Source organism: Papaver somniferum, chromosome 3 (assembly GCF_003573695.1).
Source record: "Papaver somniferum cultivar HN1 chromosome 3, ASM357369v1, whole genome shotgun sequence".
NCBI lineage: Eukaryota > Viridiplantae > Streptophyta > Magnoliopsida > Ranunculales > Papaveraceae > Papaver > Papaver somniferum.
In genome coordinates, this window is record NC_039360.1 from 158,912,613 (window position 1) to 158,935,362 (window position 22,750).

Below are 22,750 nucleotides of genomic sequence, written 5' to 3' on the forward strand. Positions count from 1 at the left end.
GTCTCTTCAGTGTTCAAACTCTTAAAGCATGTCTCAAGGGGCTTGTCCGCAACCACTTCTTGTTTTTTAAGTCTTTCAACTTGAATCTTCATATCAGCTATATCAGCTTTTTTTTCATCAATCTTGTCCTTGAGCCAATCTTGATTTCGAACAATTGTAATGAGATTGGTTCTCAGTTCCTCAAAACCTTAGATATAGTCAATAATACTATCATAATGAATACACTTTTTTTTGGTTGGATCTTGAAGGTGTACGCCAACAGACATGACTCATCTTGTGATCCAACAGAACTAGTGGAGTCATAATCAGACATAATGCCTTTCTTCTTTCTCTATGTAATGATTCCTTGACAATCCTTAACCTTTTGAGCTTCCTCCTTATTAGTCTTTGAGACACTGCGAGTTACTCGAGGCATGATCGATTATAATCGAATATAAAGGATTCCTCAGGGTTTCAAATACAGATAAGAAAAAGTTGCTCCTATTAAAAGAGAAAACTTTCGCACCAAAAGACCTCTGGAAAATCCGAAAATATAAGACAATATATTACCTTTCCTTAGTCCGAGATTTCTAAGTTGGAAGGTTTATTAAACACATCAGAAAATTCCAAATAATCACCTATTTTGGAAAATCATGTTAAACACGAACATTTTCAACTACCATGGATTCGCAACAACCCATATACTTTCACAGAAAATTTTCTGATAATCAACTACACAACCAATTGTGCTCCTGTTTGATTATGCCTTTCCCATCAAAGATTATGAGAACAAAAAGATGAGAAACCACAACATATGATACAACTAAGTTGTATCGGAGTAAGATTTTTCCAGCTTACCGTGAATATCAGAAACATAGTTAATGTTTCTTTTAGGGAATTTCTGCCCAAGATATTTTCCCAAGACGATGATCTTTTCTAACTCTAGAGATATGATCATGTGGAGAAAAGGCACTAATGTGAGAATTCTCGGAGATAGCTAGATCTCTCTTAATTCTTTCAATGAGATTTTCATAAGATTTTCTCATTCTAAGGACTTCCTTATTATTCACATTAGTGTGATCATCTGAAACAACTATCGGAAATTCCTGACTGTTTCTTTTGGCAGAGATTCGCTATTTCCCTTCCTTCTGAATTCCTCATCAAAACCAGTATCGTTTCGATATGGGTGCGGATGAACCTTTTTCCAGAAGCCATTATCAACTCTTTTATCTGACTCCTTTGAGTTGATCTTATTGGGATGTAGTATAATCTGTCTTTCTACTGAAGAATAATCTTTCAGTTTTTTTTGACAAGAAACTTATTTCAAAATTTTTACCACCGTATGTTCAAGAAGTATAAGTTTCCTGTCAAGTGACTGAAAGTTGTATTCCTTAGAGTCAGCACGGAATCGATTCAAAGTTTCCTTTGGACAAGATTTCGTTTGATCATCAGTAGATCTAGAAGCTAGTTTCCCATCCTCTTCTAACTTGTTGTAGTTAGGGAAACTACCATCATCTTGATCTGTTTCAGATGTGATTAACTCAGTTTTGTCACGATCTGTAAAAGTCGAGCAAGGACTTTTAGTTTCCTCATCAGAAAAAATCACAACAACATCATTAGTCAGAATCATAGGATGTGTATCTTTATCTGTAATATATTTACCAAGAGCTTCTAGTTTGACACCGAGATCCATTTTCTCTTTGGCTAGACAGTTCAGTTGAATTTCTTTTTCTATGATCTCCTGCTTAAGAAGATTCGACTCTGTCTTTAAAATAAACACTTTAGAAGACAAAGATTGTATTGGCTTTAGGAGTTTTACCAACTCTTTATCAGCATCTTCTTTTTCCTCAGAAAAAGACATAGATGTTTTCGTTACTCCTGGATCATGAGTCAACGAAGTATTAACATCTTCAACTTTTTAGTATTCAAACTCTTTCATAACGTTAACTGAATCAGACATAGATCAATTCTTATAGGTTGGATCGCACTAAACACAAACTGTTAGATATTTTCGTCTTTGCCTGCTCTGATACCAATTGAAAAGCCGAGGGTACCCAAATATACCTCAAGCTAAACCTTTTCCTACCTATAAGTCCTTTCTCCGAAAGTGATTGTCTATGGACTGAGTCGAGACAATACAACTAATCGGTTCACACTTCATGTGATTGTCTATGGATACGAGATCGAGAAAATACAACAACGAAGTATGTTTACTTGAAACAAAGGTTCGGACTTAACCAAACACAATAGGATTTATTATCAAGTAAATAGGAATTAACGTTTGTGTAATTTACTTTAATTATAATAAAACAATTATCTATAATGCGGAAAATAAAAGTAAATGACACAGCAAGATTTTGTTAATGAGGAAACCGCAAATGCAGAAAAACCCCAGGACCTAGTCCAGAATTGAATACTCTCAGGATTAAGCCGCTACACAAAATTACACTTAACTTCGTATAGTTGAGACCAAGTAACTAATCCTATAGTTCACCTAGTTCCGTCTGTATTCCCACACCTCTGACTTATGAATAAGTCACGTACTTGGAAGAATCCCTTTGGTTAGTATTCCAAACAGTAAAGGAACAAGAAATCTATTTAGTATCAACTCTATTCAACCAAGTGATATGAGTCGGACAAAGGGTCTTCCGTTTATCTTAACATAAACTCCTTCGTCGGGTCTATATCTATCTTATGTTCAATCACCCAAAGGTAATCGATTAAGATTAATCCAACAACACCTTTAATCCGAACAACCGTGTTGATGCCGATCTACTCAATTAATCAATCCAATCTACCAGAACGATAAACCAATTATTAATTGGATCCTCTTTTACCCAAACAAGTATTGTGCACAACAAAAATTATAAAACCCAAGTCAGATCTTCAATATCTTCTTAAATCTTCAATAAAAACCTGCACACAATCACTTGAATCTCTTGTGATAAATCACGCACAGAACGGAGTCTGTTAAAAATGGATTATCACAAGATCGTCTTTAGAAGTAACAACAGTCTAAAGATCCCTCTCGAAACTCTGAACTAGTTTGAGTGAATCTTATATCAGAAGAGAAGATTCTCAAGAATAAAAAAACTAGGTGCAATCAGATTTTAACCACCGTTAGTCAATCAAATCAATCGAAAATAAAGATAAACCGCAATTATCTAGTTTCCCACCAACGGGTCGCGCTAGAGCTTCTCAATCCCAAAGAAGAATTTAAAACGAGCGGCCGTAAGAGATTTCACCTAATTAGATTACTCTCCTCTCCGATAGGCGGATACACCAGTAAAAAAAACAAAAGAGGAAGTCTGTTGTTACAAAGGATTAGTTTGCTAGAAAGGAAAACTTCGTTTATTATAGACAAGGAAGTTTGGACACCAAGGAATTTCTAAAACAGAAAATATTCTCAAGATATTCATTAAAGCACAAATTCGGTTTCCGTAATTCCTGGAAATGCTCTGTCCAAAAAATAACAATCGAAATCTCTCGGAAAATCTAATTAGTAAATGCACATTACTAATTCTGTAATTTCCCTACAAAGTGAAATTAATAACCTTAATTAAAAGATTCTTAACTTACTTATGTTTCGATCCTGGGATTCTCTTCCCTTAGCCGTTGGAATATCTTTGAACAATTATAGAAATAAACATTCACAACACGTGTTCAAAGTTTGTCGACATCATTACTTTGTAAGTTCTCTTTCACACTTACAACCTTGAAAACGATTTTCCACACTTCCAAACAAGTTTAGAATTGGTTCATCTGACTTTCAAGAATTATGTGATTGATCAAACCAACATTCAATCACAATCATAGGTTTACGGTTCTACCAAAACAAGTTTCGGTTCTACCTCCATGTGAGTACTACGCATAGTCACACTAGCTTCCAAAGATTCGGTTGACTAGGTACTAGGATCGGTTCCCCACATATATATGGTATCTAACTTATATGTGTTGCACATGTCCATAGGATCGGTTCCCCTTTCTGTTGTAAACCTTGCTGCACCCCATACAAGGATCGGTTCCTCTTGATGTACTGCACCCCTTACAAGGATCGGTTCCCTTTCCCTTACTAGGATCGGTTTCCTTTCCCTTACTAGGATCGGTTCCCTTTCCCCAAGGCAGACATAATCCGATCATACCATAGGTGATTACTTAAGATTGATTTTACTAATAAAAGTTATACCAATACAAAAGTCAGGACTTTGTGTATAGTTCTACCAAGAACACAACAAGTTGTGAGTGGTTATACTCTATCACACATATTGGTTGTTCATAAGATATGAAATGAATAACAAAACCAATAACTCCTGGCAATTTCCTTTTCGGTTCACAAACAAGTTTATGAACTTACTTCCTTATAACACATGTAAACATTGTTCCCTAGGATGAAATCCTCACCTCATACCCATACATAATTACAATAGCATTCAAATGATTATGGTGATGTCTTATATACAAAGTTTAATGGTTAAGCAATAAACCTCGTATTGTATTCCTTAATACTATGTCTATCTAAAGTTCATATATGCTTTGCAGTTATGTTTTCAATATGCACGACTTGAAAGATACATTAGGGAATGAAACAGTTCAAGTCAAATATCACTAACCTCAAGTGGAAGGATGATTGTTGTCATTGTAGCTCTTTGCTTCTTCACATCTTCAAGACTTCGCAATACTTGTAATGTCTCATATGATAATGCTTTCAAGCTAACCTATACGAAGTTTAACTCTAGTACATAATCAAGCGACTCTTAACATGAGTTTTGATTCACTAAAATATGACGACCAAACTTGACATACCAACGCTTGGTGGGTTCAACCGAGCAATGCTCTAACACTGTAGTTTTACAGTTTCATCAACTGATCTTGTTTTTCGTATAACTGTGGGTAATGGTGGTTATTTAAACACTAAAGGATCTTGCAATGTCCCTATTCGATTACAAGGTACAATTTTCTACATTGATTTTTATTTGGTAGAGATTAATGGCTGTGATGCCGTATTGGGAATTCAATGGCTATGCACATTGGGGGAAATTATTTGGGATTTTGAAAAATTGACCATGCAGTTTCGCATTAATGACACATCAATCATATTAACTAGTAAACAATCATTAGATGTAATGATTATGGATGTTACTCCCATGCAACGTTTATTATCTACAGAAAACTATGGAATTCTATTGGAACTAGTTGCATTAAATACTTATGCCGCCAAGCATTCAGTGTTGTTTCCTGAAATTCAATAACTACTTTCAAATTTCAGTGATATTTTTTCTTCACCAACAACACTGCCTCCAAAATATTACAAGATCATAAAATCTCATTATTGCCAGAATCTGGACCTGTGAATGTACGCCCTTATAGATACCCACATTTTCAAAAAGATGAAATTGAGAAGATTGTGGGAGAGCTGCAACAAGATGAGTTCATAAGGCCTAGTTCTATCCCTTTTTCTTCACCTATTATTTTAGTTCGAAAGAAGGATGGCTCATGGCGTATGTGCGTCGACTATCGTGCCCTTAAAAAGATAACCATAAAAGATCGTTACCCAATTCTGGTAGTGGATGAATTATTGGATGAATTATATGGTAAGAGAGTCTTTACCAAGTTAGATTTATGTTATGGATATCACCAGATTCGTGTACATGAAGCTTACATTCCAAAGACAGCTTTCCGCACACATGATGGCCACTACGAGTTTTTGGTCATGCCTTTTGGATTATCAAATGCACCAGAAACATTCCAGAGTTTAATGAAACATATATTCCGGCCCTACTTACGCAAGTTTGTACTGATTTTCTTCGATGATATTCTGATCTACAGTGAGAATTTTGATGATCATCTTAAACATCTAAAACTGGTATTGGATATACTGCGAAATCAAAAATTGTTTGTTAAGGAATCCAAATGTACTTTTGCACAAAATTCTGTTGGTTACCTTGGTCATTTGATTTCATCCGATGGAGTTTCCGTTGAACCAAAGAAGATAGAATGCATTTTTTCTTGGAAGATTCCTTCAACAGTCAAAGAACTTAGAGGTTTTCTAGGCTTGGCTGGCTATTATCGAAAGTTCGTGAAAGATTTTGGCCAGTGCTCCTTTAACTCAACTGCTTGAAAAGGATGCATTCAACTGGACTGCAGAAGCAACTGTTGCTTTCAGATTGCTTCAACAGGCTTTAACTTCTACGCCTGTTTTGATACTTCCGGATTTTTCCAAGGAGTTCTATTTGGAGTGTGATGCGTCTGGTGGTGGCATTGGTGATGTGTTAATGCAATCCGCGAGACCTATATCTTTTTATAGTAAACCTTTATCTGGTAAGAATCTTAACTTATCTATTTATGACAAGGAAATTCTTGCCATTCTATCTGCAGTAAATAAATGGAGACACTATTTGCTTGGTCGACATTTTAAGATTTATACAGACCACAGAAGTTTGAAGTATTTCTTGGAGCAACGTCTTTCTTCAATTGAACAGCAGAAATGGGTTTCCAAATTACTAGGTTATGATTATGAAATCATATATCGCAGTGGATCGACAAACAAAGCTGCAGATACTTTGTCTCGACTTATTAACCCCCAATTATTGGCAATAAGTGCACCAATCTTTTCTGGTGTTGCTGCCATTATTGAAGAATGTCATACTGATCTAAAACTTCGTGCGTTAATTGATCAGTTACAGCAAGATCCTACCAGTAAACGTCACTATTCATACGTTAATGGAGTGCTGCGATATAAGGGGAGAATTGTGGTGGTTTCATCTTCAGAATGGTGTCACAAACTTATGCATGAGTTTCATTCTACTCAATTGGGTGGTCATTCGGGTTATTTACGTACTTTCAAGATAATACAACAAAATTTTCATTGGTCTGGTATGAAGCATTCCATAAAGGAATTTGTTTCGCAATGTGATACTTGCCAACACAATAAGACTGAAGCTGTAGCTCCTTCTGGTCTTTTAAGTCCACTGCCAATTCCTTCAGATGTTTGGTTTGACATCTCTATGGATTTCATAGACGGATTTCCGCCTTCTCATGGTAAGAGTTCTATCTTAGTAATAGTTGATCGGCTAACAAAATATGCGCATTTTGTTGCACTATCTCATCCATATTCGGCTAGTACAATAGCTGATTTGTTTGTACGAGAGGTTGTCCGACTTCATGGAATGCCAAAGACCATTACAAGTGACAGAGATCCTGTATTCATGAGTAATTTTTGGGACGCCTACTTTACAATCCAAGAAATACAACTGTGCAAGAGTTCAGCTTATCATCCGCAAAATGATGGTCAAACAGAAATAACAAATCGTACATTAGAATGTTATCTTAGATGCTTTGTAGGAATGCAACCAAAAGATTGGTTCAAATGGTTAGCATGGGCCGAATGGTGGTATAACACCAGCTACCACTCTGCCATTAAAATGACTCCATATGAAGCTCTTTACATGATGTGGATTTGAATTTACGTGTCAGAGACCATACACTTAAGTTGTTAAAGTCTCACTTGTCTGCTACACATGATCAAATGAAGAAATATGATGATTCTCATAGAACTGAACGAGAGTTTTAAGTTGGTGACTTTGTTTATCCACGTCTTCAGTCTTACAGACAGATAACAGTTTCTAATCAATCCTTTTCGAAGCTGTCATCTCGTTTTTATGGGCCTTTTAAAGTTCTCGAGAAAATTGGAACCGTGGCATATAAACTGGACTTGCCTGTCACTAGAAGAATACATTCGGTATTACATGTCTCACAATTAAAACTGAAGATAGGTCCTACTACTACTGTTGAAGCTACATTGCCTACTGTTATTGACTATGATAAATGGGAGGCAGAAGAAATTTTAGACAGACAAATGTATAAGAAAGGAAACCGAGCTGCTACAAAGTGGTTGATCAAATGGAAGGGTCACTCCAAAGATGATGCAACTTGGGAAGATGCTTATGATCTCATTGCGTGTTTCCCAGAATTAGAGGCTTGAGGACAAGTCTTGTCTCAGGTAGGGTGGGATGTTGCGATGCCAACTCCTAGTATTTGGGTTCTTTACGTATTTAGTATTTAGTTTCCTAGTTTTACAGGTTTCCTTAGTTAGTTGCTTTATTATCAAATCTGTTAAGATATACATAACTTTAGTTTCAACTTGTACAAAACAGTTATCAATATTAAGAAGTTTGTTTAAGTTAATTCCCAAAGGCAGAGGCTGCTCGCCCCAGATCAAAGGGCTTTATCCCTGTTTTTGAGTTCTTTTGCAGTTTATCCAGTTCTCTTCTTCATCTTTTTTTCCCTGTGAAGACTATCTTCATAGCTTTTCCAGAGTTAAAAGGTTTAGAACCCTAACACTCAACAGAAACTCCATCAGATGAAATCAAATGACCAAGGTAACCAACAGACTTTTGTGCAAAAGTACATTTGGATTCCTTAACGAACAATTTGTGATTTCGCAGTATTTCAAATACCAGTTCCAGATGTTTGATATGATCATCAAAATTCTCACTGTAGATTAGAATATCATCGAAGAAAACCAGGACGAACTTGCGTAAGTAAGGCCGGAATATATAATTCATTAAACTATGGAATGTTGCTGGGGCATTGGATAATCTAAAAGGCACGACTGAAAATTCGTTATGGCCATCATGTGTACGGAAAGCTGTCTTTGGAATGTCTGCGTCATGTACACGAATTTGATGATAACCATATCGTAAATCTAACTTGGTGAAGACTTGATTACCATGTAATTCATCCAATAATTCGTCCACTACTGGAATTGGGTAACGATCTTTGATGGTTATCTTATTAAGAGCACGGTAGTCTACACACATGCACCATGAGCCTCCTTTCTTTTGAACCAAAAGAATAGGGGAAGAAAAAGGGCTAGAACTAGGCCTTATGAACCCAGCTTATTGCAGCTCACCCACTATTTTCTCAATTTCGTCTTTTTGAAAGTGTGGGTATCTATAAGGGCGTACATTCACAGGACCCGTCTCCGGAAGTAAGGAAATTTTATGATCTTGTATACGTTCTGGAGGCAGTGTTGTTGGAGTAGAAAAAATGTCACCAAAAGTAGAGAGCAGCTGTTTAATTTCAGGTAACAATTCTAAATGCTTGGCGGCAGAAGTATTTAATGCAACTAGTTCCAATAAAATTCCATAGTTTTCTGTAGATAATAAACGTTGCATGGGAGAAACATCCATAATCATTACAGCTGATGATTGGTTACCAGTTAATCTGACGGCTGTGTCTTGAATGCTAAATTGCATAGTCAATTTTTCAAAATCCCAAACAATTTCTCCCAACGTGCGTAGCCATTGAATTCCCAATACTGCATCACAACCACTAATCTCCAGCAGATGAAAATCAATATGAAAAATTGTACCTTGTAATTGAATAGGGACATTGCAATACCTTTAGTGTTTAAATGACCACCATTACCCACAGTTACACGTAAAACATGATCAGTAGACGAAAATGCAAAGCCACATTTCTTGGATATGCTAGGATGCAAGAAATTATGTGTAGACCCTGAATCTATGAGAATTGTGAGAGGTCGAGCCTTGGCATAACCAGTGATACTCATAGTATTAGGAAATGTAGAACCTAAAAGTGAGTTAAGAGAGATAGTTGGGGTTGATTCCAAAACAGCAAGATCGTCACTCGCTTGGTGGTTTTCAGTGGTATACTCAATCTCAGTGATGCCTTCAGGAGAATGAGGATCCATCTCTAAAAGCAAGAAGCCCGGCTTATCAGGACAAATATGTCCAGATTTAAATGGTGCATCACAATTGAAACAAAGACCCTTCTCGCGTTTTTCTTTCATCTCTTCCCTTGATAACTTATTATAACCAGTAGGAAGTGTAAGCTTCTTGATTGGAGTAGTAGAAGTTGATGCTTCATCTCGAAGTGGAGGGGGACGATAAAGTTGGCGTGTAGGAAGCTTATTAACTGTTGCATAAGCTTCTTCCTGGTGAATTTCCTTTGTAAAAGCTTCATTCAAAGTTTTTGGTGCAAGCAATTTAACCACACTACCAATATGTGGTTTGAGAGAACGAATGAAGAAGTTGATCAAGTAGTCATCTGAAAAGTCAACAAAATTCAAAAAAAGATATATGTTCTCTTACTGTACCAACCTGATTAATTGTACTAATAGCTAGACGAGCATCAACAAATTTCTCAGGTGCAAAACGCGCACGAACATGAACACAAAACTCCAACCAAGTCACAATTGTGACCTTAGTTTGTTTCCATCGATACCAAACATTAGCATCACCTTTTAAACTAGAAGCAACAAGGTTATTTTAAGGGCATCTTCAGCTTGATGTACACTGAAGTATTGATCAGCATTAAAAATCCACCCATCAGGATCCTCTCCATCAAAGGTAGGAAATTTAAGATCGATTGTATTAGCTCTGGCAGCAGGTGGAGGTGGAGGAGGAGGAGGACCATTGCCACCACCTTATTAGTGATCAACTGAGGTAGAAATTCAGCAAAAACTGCACGAAGCGAAGCGGTTAGTTGAGTGTTGATAGTTGTTGTAGTTCATGTAAGATGAGTGTTGAGAGCAGTCGTTAAAGCTGTAGTCATGCTAGTGGTAATAGTATCTGCTAGAACTGTGTTGTTCTCAGATGTTTCCAGTTTACGAACAACTCGTTCTTCTTCTCTCTGTTGACGTTTTTCAACAACCTTGGTCTTGCTCCTTTCGTCTTCTTGAAGTTGTTGTTTTGCCAGAGCAGTAATTAAGTTATCAATGTTTTTAGACATATTAGTAATGCCATCGTATACTATTTTCAGATTCTCTGTATAATTTTGACCCATTTAGAAAAAAAAAATTTTGGTGAATTTAGGGTTTGATCTAAACCTGCTCTGAACTAGAAAAACAAGGATAAATCCCTTTGTTCTGGGGCTAACAACCTCTGCTTTGTAGAACGAACTGAATAAATTTCTTAATATTGATAATTGATTCGTTACAAGCTTAGACTCGAGCTATATATAGCTGAATAAACTTGATAAGTAAGCAAACTAATTTAAGGAAACCTGTAAACTAGGAAACTGATTACCAAGTACGTAAAGAAATTAAATTCTAAGCCAATAAACTAATAAGATAAACCTGTAAGCTAATACTCCTCCTAACCAGAACAATGATTCCTCTAAGAAAGATAATCTCTAATCACCATACTTCGTTATTGCCTCCTCATCTATTTCTTGCAAGTAGTAGTTATAAAAATATTTGGAATACATGTACATCTCATCTGGAAAATGAAGTGATCAATGTATGCAAGTCTGGAAATATCAAGAAACTAGCTGATGCTTTGGGTTACTTTGATAAACTGGTTGCAACGGATCCTTTGCCATCAATTGTTACATTCTCTCATCTATTTACTTCACTATCCAAAATTGGATGTTATTCAGATGTTATCACTTGTATAACAAGATGAATGATAGTGGAATCCAACCTTGTTTCTTGACATTGAAAACTTTGATTAATTGTTATTGTCAATTGAAGGAAACTGATTATGGGTTCAGCCTGTTTGGTGGTATTCTTAAGAGGGGTTATTATCCTGATATAATCACTTTCACCAGTTTGATCAAGGGGTTGTGTTTGCAGGGAAAGATTCAGTCTGCCGTTAAGCTGTTTGACAAAATGATTGAAAGGGGAGTTGAACCGAATACAATCACATGTAATACCATAATAAGTAATAACTGGGATCTGTAGAGTTGGTGAATTACACAATGCGCTTGAGTTGCTGAGAAACATGGCTAAATGGAATTGTGAAGCTACTACTGTGTCTTATATTGTGATTATGGATGCTTTATGCAAAAGAGGATTTGTTGATGAGGCTCTGGATCTCTTTTCTGAAATGGTAGCTGTTTCGAAAGTGCACCAGATGTCGTTGTTTATAATTCTCTGATCAACGGGATTTGCAAGTCTGACAGATTCAGTGAAGCGGTCAGACTCTTCGATAGCATGTCTACTCGAGGAGTTTCTGCCCACTCATATACTTACAATTCTCTGATTCATGGGCTTTGCAATTCTGACAGGTTGAGTGAAGCGATCAGACTCTTCGATATCATGTCTAGTCGGGGAGTTTTTGCGGATTCATATACCTACAATTGTCTAATTCATGGACTTTGTAGGCGTGGGTTATGGAAGGAAACAATAAGATATTTTGACGAAATGGTGGGGAGTGGGATTTCGCCAAATGTAGTTACTTTTAACGTATTGATAGATTCTCTGAGTAAAGAAGGGAGGATGGAAGAAGTTTCCAAGTTATTTGATGCGATGATTAGGTCAGGAAAAGAACCTGATGTTATGACCTATAATTCTATGATGAACGGTCTGTGTTTGATTGGTAAACTCGAGGAGGCACAGAGATTGTTTGACTCAATGGCGGATAACTGAGATGCAAGCTAATGGGGTATCGCCGAATATAATTACATATACTACACTTGTGAATGGGTTGTGCAAAGCTGGAAACATTGAAAAGGCAAGAAAATTGTTTCTTGAGATACCTCACAAAGGATTAGTTGCGAACGTTGTAACATATACCACTATGATCAATGGTTTGTTCAAACAAGGGATGTTTATTGAAGCCGAAAAACTTATCATCGAAATGAAAAATAAAGGTTGCATGCCAAATGCCACTACATATGATACCGTTATTAATGGTTATCTTAAGGGAAACAATGTTACAAGAGCATTAGAGTTTCTTAAAGAAATGCACGGAAGGAAACTATCGCTGAATCTCTGTTGATTAGCTGCTTGTCTGCAGAACAACTCCAAAACTTGGATTTTCCTGTAACGAAGCGTAAGGTCATCATGATGCCTAACTGCTAGCTGGTTTATGTACTTAATTAGTTTTTATTGTATTTTCCTTTTTGCAGTCGTATAGAATTCTTAAACGTAGATCCAACTTAGGAACACTTGCCATAGCTCATTGTGCACATGAGTTTATTACCCATAAAGAAATTGCTTAAGCCTTATCATTATGAATAGTTTACTCATAGCCATTGGTCTTGCTTGAGGTGAGATAGATTGGGGGCACCACCCACTATGAATAGCTCATCCATAGCCGGGCGGCCCAGGCCTTACTATCATAGTAGAGATAAATGTAAATTGATCAATAACCCCTTTTTATGATTTCATCTTCAGAGGGCAAAACTGTTTCGTCAGAAACAATGATTCTCCTCCTGAGAAAGGTAATTCTCAAAAACCCTTTTCCCTCATCACTTATCCCTTTCCATAATCATCTCCATTACTTATTATCATCTGCAAAAACATCTCATTTCGAAAATGTAGTAATTAATCATTGCAAGTCTGGGAAAATCAACAACTTGAATGATGCTTTAGCTTACTTTAACAATATGGCAACAATGACTCCACTACCATCAACTATGGCATTCAACCATATACTCAGTTCACTTTCTGATAAGGGGTTTTATTCAGATGTAATCACAGTGTATAAGAAGATGAATGATATTGGAATTCAACCATGTTACTTTACATTGAACATTTTGATTAATTCTTGTTGTGAATTGAATCAAATTGATTATGGGTTTAGTTTGTTTGGTGGGAGTCTTAAAAGGGGTTATGATCCGGATGTAATTGTGTTTAGTATTTTGATTAAGGGGTTGTGTTTGGAAGGGAAGATTTGTGATGCTCGTGAACTGTTTGATAAAATGATTGAATTGGGGGTTCAGCCGAATACCGTCACTTGTAGTACAATGATAACTGGGCTTTGCAGAGTTGGTGAATTGGATGATGCGATTGAGTTGCACAGGAATATGGGGGAATGGAATTGCGAACCTAATATTGTTTCTTATAGTGTGATCATAGACACACTGTGCAAAAGAGGATCAGTTGACGAGGCCCTGAATCTGTTTTCTGAAATGATTGATGATTCCAGAATTGTACCAAATGTCATTGTTTATAGTTCTCTGATTAACGGGCTCTGCAAGGCTGACAGGTTAAGTGAAGCGGTCAGACTCTTCGATAGCATGCCTAGTCGAGGAGTTTCTGCAAATTCATATACTTACAGTTCACTAATTCATGGACTTTGCAATTCTGACATGCTAAGTGAAGCAGTTAGAGTCTTCGAAAGCATGTCTAGTGAAGGAGTTTCTGCGAATTCATATACTTATAAATCCCTAATTCATGGACTTTGCAGGCGTGGGTTATGGAAGGAAACAATGAGATTATTTGATGAAATGGTGGGGAGTGGGATTTCACCCACAGTAGTTACTTTCAATGTATTAATAGATTCTCTGTGTAAAGAAGGAAGGATGGAAGAAGCTTCCAGGATATTTGGTGTGATGATAAAGTTATGCAGAGAACCTGATGGATATACATATAATTCCATGATACTAGGTCTATGTTCCACAGGTAAGCTAGAGGAGGCACACAGATTGTTTGATTCAATGTTGGATAAGGGTCTTGAACAAGATGTTTACAGCTTCAGTGTGTTGATTAATGGGTATTGCAAGAGGTCTAGGTTGGATGAAGCTAATCAACTGTTCAAGAAAATGCAAAACAAGGGATTGAAACCCAACCAAGTTACGTATAATACACTAATAGATGGGCTATGCAGGGCAGGGAAAATTAAAACAGCGGAGAGCATGTTAATTGAAATGCAATCTGATGGGGTATCTCCGGATATATTTACATATAATGTACTTGTGAATGCCTTGTGTAAAGCTGGAAATATTGAGAAGGCGAGACAATGGTTTTCTGAAATCCCTAGCAAAGGATTAGTTGCGAACGTTGTAACATATACCACTATGATCAATGGTTTGTTCAAACAAGGGATGTTTATTGAAGCCGAAAAACTTATCATCGAAATGAAAAATAAAGGTTGCATGCCAAATGCCACTACATATGATACCGTTATTAAGGGTTATCTTTTGGAAAATGATGTTACAAGAGCATTAGAGTTTCTCAAAGAAATGCGCAGAAGGAAATTGTCACTGACCGACGCCACTAAATCTTTGTTGAGCAGTTGCTTGTCTGCAGAACAACTCAAAAACTTGGAGTTTCCTGAAAGCTAGTTAAGATTGATGCAACTTGCACGGGTAACAAAGGGTAAGGTCATTATGATGGCTAACCGCTAGCCGATATATTTTGTTATATTTTCCTTTTTGCAGTTGTATAGAGATATATTCTTAAACATTTAGACTTGACATAAATGTAGATCCAACTTAGGAACACTTGTCATAGCTCATTGTGGACATGAGTCTATTGCTCATTATTTTCTAATGTGCGACTCTAATCTTATAATATGTTGCATGAATTGAAGATGCACAAGTGACAATATCAGCTGAAATTTCTCAAACTGGCTGGAAAATACTGGCAACAATGTAAAAAAGTTGCTAAACATAATAGCAAGTCTATATCTTAAGACTGAATCATGTTCTTTACTATAGTTTTTGCAAGCTTATATATTTCTGCAATGCTTGAACCAGTGAACTACTACTGACCATATCATGACTGCTTTCTGCAGTTCAATTTCCCCACCTACTTCTTTCATGGCTTTCTATACACTTGTTCTTATTTCTTGCTTTGGTTTACTTTTCAGGTGGATTTATTCCCATGCATTGCGAATGATTGAGCCTCTATTCATGCCTTCTGTAGTTTTGTCAAGCAAGAACTTTCTTCACTTGTACGTATCTACTTGACACGTGTTCTCCACATACGACTTTTCCTTTTTGTCCTGACAGCTTAGTAACATAATTTCCATACATATTGTGTCCCTGCTTCTTACTTGAGACTCAATCTTTTTGCTGTGCTTTCGTCCGTCACAGGCTTTGATATCATGACTTATGCTAATTCCTCTTCAGACAACATATCGAATGTGCTTAATTAAGCTATGTCGGGCATGTTTACTATATCAGGTCACTTTTATTGTTACCCACTTCAACAATCCAGGTGTATCGAATACACATATCTGAGGATTTCTTACCTCAAGCAATCTCGGTCTTGGTTCAGTAGAAGCATTATTTGCTTGCTTTTGAAATCGTTAAAGCTTCCCATACAGAGATCGCCAAAAGCATTGTTATCTGCACTTTCAATGCTTGGAGAGTTTCATCCGGCTTTCTTCTTCACGATTTGGGTTGTAAATGGTCATGATTTGTGATGGTTATTTTTCAGGTGTATCGAATACATGGCTTAGACAATCATCCGGGAGATCGGTAATTGATAATCTTTTCCAGGCTTTAGGATGGGCATCATCTATCATACTTTCTTCTTGTACTGCTTTTGAAGTTAGCTGGAGCTTACCTAACCCTATGGGGGGGAAAATAATATTGTTAATTTTTGACGGGGGCGATTTTGGATGAGGTCATGGGGACCGATAAAAAACTGCCATTTGTCATCAATTTTGTTAACTAATTAGTCTCTTAATTCGTACAAAAAGGGTGTTTAGGGAATATAGTTGGTCATCGGTTTCCTTATTTTTCTACTGTATTCGAAGGAAGAAAAACTCATGGAATTGGCTTTTGTTAACTTGTATATCCGTATACATGTTAAGTTTGATAAACAATTATTTTATTTTTTTGGAAATTGTGTTATTTTGTCTTATTCCACTAGAAATTGGTTTCTCTTTCACTAAAAACAATATTTTTTGTTCCCAATGCAAAGAATTATTGTTTTCAATGTAATAAAACAAACAAATCTTATTTCCAACCAGTCAAAAACAATTATTTACGAACAAACTTGGAAATTCATGAATCAAGATTTCAGATCAGTTTCTGGAAGAGGTGGAAGAAAAATAGTACCGTAAGTTTTCTTCTTTATATAAAGATTTTGAGATGGCAGATTTTAGATGACACTGAGTTTTGGTTACCTTCATAGTTTCTTAAAGTCGACGACTATTTACTTATGGACAAAATCGACATGAAAGATACAGGTGGCAATGTTAGTCCAGAAAATCAAAAATCAACTATTTACTTTCCCTCTGAGTTTCCATACGGATTTGATTCTTCATCATCTGCTTTTGAGACTCACCGAACAGATATTAAATTCCCTAAAAAACCCTTGCTTAAAAAATTACGTAACTAACATCAGTTAATTAAGAGAGACAAATAGCAGTTTTTAATTGGTCCCCATCACCCCATCCAAAATCCCCCCATCAAAAAAATTCTCCTGTTGTCGGTGCGCTGGATGTTATACTCATTATCAAGACACGAGAAAGTTCTTTCTTCCACCAATGCCCACAGAAAAAAACCTGGTCTTATTTATGTTTCCTGCATATAAATTCATAATGCAATGCAACGTTATTATTAGGTAAAATCAAGATTGTAAATGTGCACTGGAAAACGAAGGATATATATTAAGTCCAGCATGTATATTATAAACCTACAAGACTCCTTTTTTCACAATATTGCAACGCTTTGACAAAGCAGATGCCTCTATTGCACGGGGATATGATGAAAATATCAACGATCTGAATTCGAAACACGTTAGCATGTAAATCCTACCGAACATGAACGATATATAACCTAAAGAATTAAGGGAACCGTTATATATAACTGCATGATGTATTCGACACAAACTAACTTATTCCAATGATTAGTATGCAAAGATTCCTACATGTGCAGACAACATGTAATTAAATAATAAAAGATTTAGGTTTCTATGTTATAAGTACCTTTAAGAAAATCAAATCCTTCCTATACCAGTATACCACCACCACCTTACGAGTTCCCGCCTTAGTATATAAAGATGTTTTTTCTTGTTACGATATTATAATAACTAGATGTGTGCCCGTTGCACGGGTTTAGATTGGTTTTTCCAAGTCTTACACTTACACGGTGCTAAAGTAAAATATTGTTTTTTCCCATAATTTTTTAGAAGGTCTTGTTAACTTGTATATCCGTGTATATTTGAAGGTTCATTAAAACAATAATTTCTTACATTGGAAAATATATAAAAATAAATAAAATTAGTCATATGAAGGGTGCCTATATTAGTTGATCAGAAAGAGTATTATATATCAAGATAGAATTATTTTGTAAAAAAGCCGTAACCTTTGGCCATCCAAATCGTTTACCATAATGTCCTTGTAAAGTAATTAATGGACATCATAGCTTAACCCAGTTATATACGTAACCAAGCTCCGTAGAAACATTTCATCGAACAGCTTAATTACATTTTCAGACAAATCTTTCTTTCACCAAATCAATAAGAGGGTTGTTCACTAATATCGTTCTCCATTGTATTTACGCACTAGATTAGGTCACAAATTCGTATCTCCGTTCATTCTTCTCTTCGGCTACAATAAATCAAATGATTTCCTTAGGTTTAATGGGGTTATGAAGATCGGGTACTTGTTCCCATTGTTTGATCCGAATGAGCTTTCGGTTTAATTAATTTGATTCTATGAACTAAGGAATACAATTTCCTCTCTGTTCAGTTTGGGGTTTATGAATGGTGTGAATGATGAAATTCAGGGCTGAAGTAAACAAATAAGATTTTTAGAACCATGTTTTTGTTAAATAAATCTAATCGATCTAATGTATGGGTTTGGTTCTTTGGTTCTGAGTTGAATTAATTGAATTTTGCTTGAATAAGTTGTTTTATAGGTGTAGTTGTTGTGCTGGGAAGAAAAAAAAAGAGATTTATTGATGTACTTTAATTATTTAGAATCATCTGATGGTTCATGGAAGTGGTAGGAGACGGGAGTGAAGGTGTTGCGGTAAGAAAGAACGTGATGGAACTTGAAAGGAGGGGAAAGAGGAGAATTCGCTGGAACTTTCATGTTACTGAGCGGAAAAAAAATGGAAGAAAATGAAAATCATAAAACCAGAAGAAAATGGAAAAGGGACGCAAAAGCACAATATTGACGATATTAAACAGTCAACGGCAGTCAACTGATGGTCCAGGTGTTTAGCAAAAGAAAAATAAAATCAGCTAACGATTTTCTAACGGTCTCGGTTAGTCAACGACCCTAATGCATCAACTGCATCTTCTACGACCCGGACTCTAATTAAACAATAAATATACGACTCTTTTATAAAATATCCCATCAAAATAAGAAGAAAAGTTGTGAATAAAAGAATCAAAACTCTTTTATATAATATCTCATCAAAATAAGAAGAAAAGTTGCCAATGAAAGAATCAACTCATGAGCATGCAACATATGTGTATATTACAACTAAAGACGGAAATTAATACAATAATTCTGTTATGATAACGTTATTCCATCTTTAGTTCATTAATGAACCCAGTTCATTGTATTTTTTGTTTTTGATCAGTTAATATTCAGTTCATGTTCTTACTACCACCGTCAAAAAAACTTGTGAAACCCAAAAAAGGGATCATCCTAGATCATGTATTCACCATCAAGCTACAAACAACAATATATAAACTATATATAATACATAATTCTGCTCTTTTTACTTGAACATGTAATAGAGTGCTGCTCTCTCGAAGAAGATGAATCGTAGCAGAAATCAATAGTTCATAAAAATCGGGAGTGGAGTGGGAGATACGGTTACAGGAAAAAGTGCAGTCTTTTCTATATACGTTCAAAATATCGGCTTGGTTTGTTAGGCGTCAGCATATTCAAAACCGTAGGATAAATAGAAATAGATGGCTACGACATATTATCGAATCTTTTTGTTACGCTCGGTCTAAATTTTTCTAAATATTTTTTTGAGAAATGTTCGTTTGGCAGAAAATATATAAATATGGTGGTCAGACAAGAAATATTAGTGGTGTGAATAATCCTGAGATTTTTATTGGTCAAGATTTTTGTGGTGGGGCCAGAATCTTTAAGAAGAGAGTTTGATTCCATTTTTTACCACAGCAAAGAAAATTCACCTGAAATCATATCATTAATTTGGGAATCTTATATTTACTAACCAGGTTAAGTTAAGGGGTGTCTTAGACAAATTTGTTCATCCCTAAACTATTTCCTATGTCGTAGAATTTTTTCGTCCGTTTTTATCAAGAGTGATCCCTCGTTAAGGGCATCCTGGACATATTTTTTTGGGGAGTTTTCGAGAAATGATTATGAGTTTATCTGAAACAAGGCAAGTTCGACCAGTAAATTTTAGAGTGTCTTATACAGCGCCCTAAACCATGTTTCATGTCCTGGAATTTTATCATAATTTACCGTGTGACCTAAAATTTTTGGGGTTTTTGAGTTTTTCCTCATAAACAAATTAGTGATCTAACATTATGTGGGTACAAAAACCGTACACTTAGTAGTTACGCGAAATAATATCTTTAGTACCAAGCGAATACGAATGCATACAACATATCCAAACTGACGAACTAGATGACGTCATCAAATCACAACATGAGTGTGAAGATCTACGTGTCAGTAAAGAAACAATGCGGTAATATAAATGTCGAAGCGACTTTGACGCGCATCAGATCCGAAAATAGAGGCTTTATAATTAGTTGTAAGGATGCACAACAACCGAGCCGGACCGGTGGAACCGTACATGTTTTTATCCCGAACCGAGAAAGGGGGTACAGGTACCGGTCCAAAAAATAGGAACCGGGGCTAGGGAGGTACAGGTACTCGTCCCTACCCATATCCCGTGCCGAACTGTACCGACTGTACCGATCATTATGATCGTTATATTTATATCTAATCTAACGGTGGTAGATATCTAGTATATATAGGAATGAAGTTAGGGTTAGAAACAGAAGTGGTTCATTTTCTTTTTCCTTCTTCTTCTTCGGCGCTATCCTGTCCTGAGTCTCCTCCTCCATCACTATGTTCATAAGAACTCACGTTAAACACCATCAAATCTATCAATGTTTGTTTGATTAATTCAATAAGTTAACAAGAAGTCTACAACAGGTAACCGAAATTTCTTTGATTATGATTATGATTGTGAATCTGTGATGTTTTTAATTCTTTTTAATTTTGATTTTGATTATTATCTTCCTTTTGTGTGTGTGTTCAGTTAAATTTAGACTGAGGAGTGAATTGGGTACCCGAAATCTCGATCTATTTGTTCTGAATCTTCTGATTCCTTAATCATTTGATTAGGTAAAATGCAATCTAGATCTGTCATCTGTATATTTATTTTGTATCATTTAATTTGAACTTCACTATTTTGACTATAAGTTTATAACATAATGATTTGCATGACCGATTAGGTAAGATGCAATCTAGATTTGTCATCTGTATATTTATTTTGTATCATTTAATTTGAACTTCATTAGTTTGACTATAAGTTTATAACATAATGATTTGCATGACCGATTCTAGGGTTTTGGAATTTTCTGCTATCTCTCTGCACCCTTAATCTCAAATTCTCAACCAAAGGTAAATCATTTCTTTCTTCCTCTGTTTATTTATTGGACTGTAAATTTTAGATGGGTTTCTAATGATCAACTTTGTGGAGCTATTTATGTTTGAAAGATACTAGAAATGATGGAGTTTAAGTATGTTTCCTATTGATGGAGTTTTTCGGTCTAGTCTAGGAGTTAGTTAGGGTCTCCAGTCTACTATATGCTTGTTGATGGAGTTTTTGCAGAAAGAAGTTATAATGGAATCTAATTTATGATTCATGGATACAATGATTAGAATACATGTTTCTTCTTTCTTTTGTTATATGTCAAATGTAAATTTAATTACTGTATTGTTAAGCAAAATGAAGTAATTCAAAGATTAATCATCCCACTAAACTGGGCATAATTTGTTTAACTAAAATACTACTTGAGGTGATGATTTTGCAATTATGTTTTCTGCTACAACTTGAATCTGTTTCAGAGTACAACAAGTAACCTATTATTGTTGGAACTAGAATTCTGAATCCGATTAGAGTATCACAAGTCATCCCAAAACCAAGCCTATATAAAATTATAAATACCTGTTGGCCTATGCTTAATCTCCACACACAATCCCATCCCTTTTCTTCAAATGTATGTAGTCATTTTAATCTTAGAATAAACTTAAAGAGCACTATCTATTTACTTGTGTTTGGCAGTATTAGACATAGACTAATAGTTACTAACTGCTATTACTTGTTTTTGCAGCGTTACTTGGTCCTATCAACAATAATGCCACCACAAGTGTTGCTGCCATGGAAATGGAATACAAGATCAACGTTCAAGACTTTGTATTTGTCATTGCCAGTTTGCCACCACTGTCCAATCATTCTGTCATTGCTACTGCTACTTGATAATGCCACCACCAGTACATTGTGGTTAAGAATTAAGACTATTGTGTGTGTTTGTGTGCTACTGCTACTTTTTCTTTTTTCAGATTTTCAAGACTTTGGTTGTTTGGAACTTTGGTTTGCTAGTATAATTGTTATAAGTTAGTTGTTAATTTGTTCTTTGATTGAGATATTGATTAATATATTGAAAAACAGGTAAAACAGATACTCAATTTGTCTGGAAAAATGACAAGAAATCTGTCTTTCAATTCTGATAGAAAGTACCGATTGGTACCGGAACCGTACCTGGTACCGTACGTGTACCGAATGGTACCGGAACCGAGGTACAAAGTACAGGTCCAAAATTTTGGAACCGAGCCTAGGGAGGTACAGGTACTCGGCCTGGGCAGGAACCGAGCCGAACCGTACTGTGTGCACCCTTAATTAGCTGTCCTCCACTATGTAAACTCATATAAAAGGAGCAAGATAACATAGTAGTAGCGAGATATATTTTTGATGAGGAGAGATAAGATATTTAGGAGAGAGAAAGTTATTTGTTTTTCAATTTAGGGTTTTCTCATATTATCTTTGTACTTGTACTAGTTTTAATAAAAGTATTTTTTATTATTTCGTCATGGTTTCTTAGATTATATCACAAGTTCTT

General features: G+C 35.8%; 3 protein-coding genes across 5 annotated transcripts; 2 read left to right on the plus strand and 1 right to left on the minus strand.

The window, feature by feature from the left end:
- Nucleotides 1-8,312: 8,312 nt before the first annotated feature.
- Nucleotides 8,313-10,788, minus strand: LOC113360186. Its single transcript, XM_026603722.1, has 6 exons — nt 10,614-10,788; nt 10,298-10,428; nt 10,100-10,205; nt 9,382-10,050; nt 8,946-9,298; nt 8,313-8,816 (listed from the first exon to the last, which is right to left on the minus strand). Exons 1-6 carry the CDS (start codon nt 10,786-10,788, stop codon nt 8,313-8,315), a joined length of 1,938 nt encoding a protein of 645 aa, XP_026459507.1.
- A 682-nt stretch (nt 10,789-11,470) lies between these two features.
- On the plus strand, nt 11,471-12,373 carry LOC113360187 (pentatricopeptide repeat-containing protein At1g63080, mitochondrial-like). The gene is made up of 2 exons (XM_026603723.1): nt 11,471-11,866; nt 12,013-12,373. The coding sequence occupies exons 1-2, from the start codon at nt 11,727-11,729 to the stop codon at nt 12,371-12,373; spliced, it is 501 nt and encodes a 166-aa protein (XP_026459508.1). The 5' UTR covers nt 11,471-11,726.
- A 760-nt stretch (nt 12,374-13,133) lies between these two features.
- Nucleotides 13,134-16,519, plus strand: LOC113357774 (pentatricopeptide repeat-containing protein At1g63080, mitochondrial-like). Of its 3 annotated transcripts, none has more exons than XR_003363917.1 (3): nt 13,134-15,049; nt 15,543-15,626; nt 15,769-16,519. XR_003363917.1 is itself a non-coding variant. In XM_026601228.1 (2 exons), exon 1 carries the CDS (start codon nt 13,150-13,152, stop codon nt 15,013-15,015), a length of 1,866 nt encoding a protein of 621 aa, XP_026457013.1. In that variant the 5' UTR covers nt 13,134-13,149; the 3' UTR covers nt 15,016-15,049; nt 15,543-15,732. The 3 variants fall into 3 exon arrangements, 1 of the variants encoding a protein (XP_026457013.1); XR_003363916.1 differs by having other exon boundaries at nt 16,115-16,519; XM_026601228.1 differs by lacking the exon at nt 15,769-16,519 and having other exon boundaries at nt 15,543-15,732.
- The last annotated feature ends 6,231 nt before the right edge of the window (nt 16,520-22,750 follow it).

What these genes read in the sequence shown, in the direction of transcription:
- LOC113360186 (XM_026603722.1), bottom strand. Translation starts at nt 10,788, where the DNA reads ATGGGTCAAAATTATACAGAGAATCTGAAAATAGTATACGATGGCATT. An exon ending in TAGTACAATTAATCAGGTTG is followed by an intron (nt 10,051 to 10,099) that starts GTACAGTAAGAG and finishes TTGACTTTTCAG; the next exon opens with ATGACTACTTGATCAACTTC. An exon ending in TGGTCATTTAAACACTAAAG is followed by an intron (nt 9,299 to 9,381) that starts GTATTGCAATGT and finishes GTTGTGATGCAG; the next exon opens with TATTGGGAATTCAATGGCTA.
- LOC113360187 (XM_026603723.1), top strand. Translation starts at nt 11,727, where the DNA reads ATGGCTAAATGGAATTGTGAAGCTACTACTGTGTCTTATATTGTGATT. An exon ending in AAAGTGCACCAGATGTCGTT is followed by an intron (nt 11,867 to 12,012) that starts GTTTATAATTCT and finishes CAATTCTGACAG; the next exon opens with GTTGAGTGAAGCGATCAGAC.
- LOC113357774 (XM_026601228.1), top strand. Translation starts at nt 13,150, where the DNA reads ATGATTCTCCTCCTGAGAAAGGTAATTCTCAAAAACCCTTTTCCCTCA.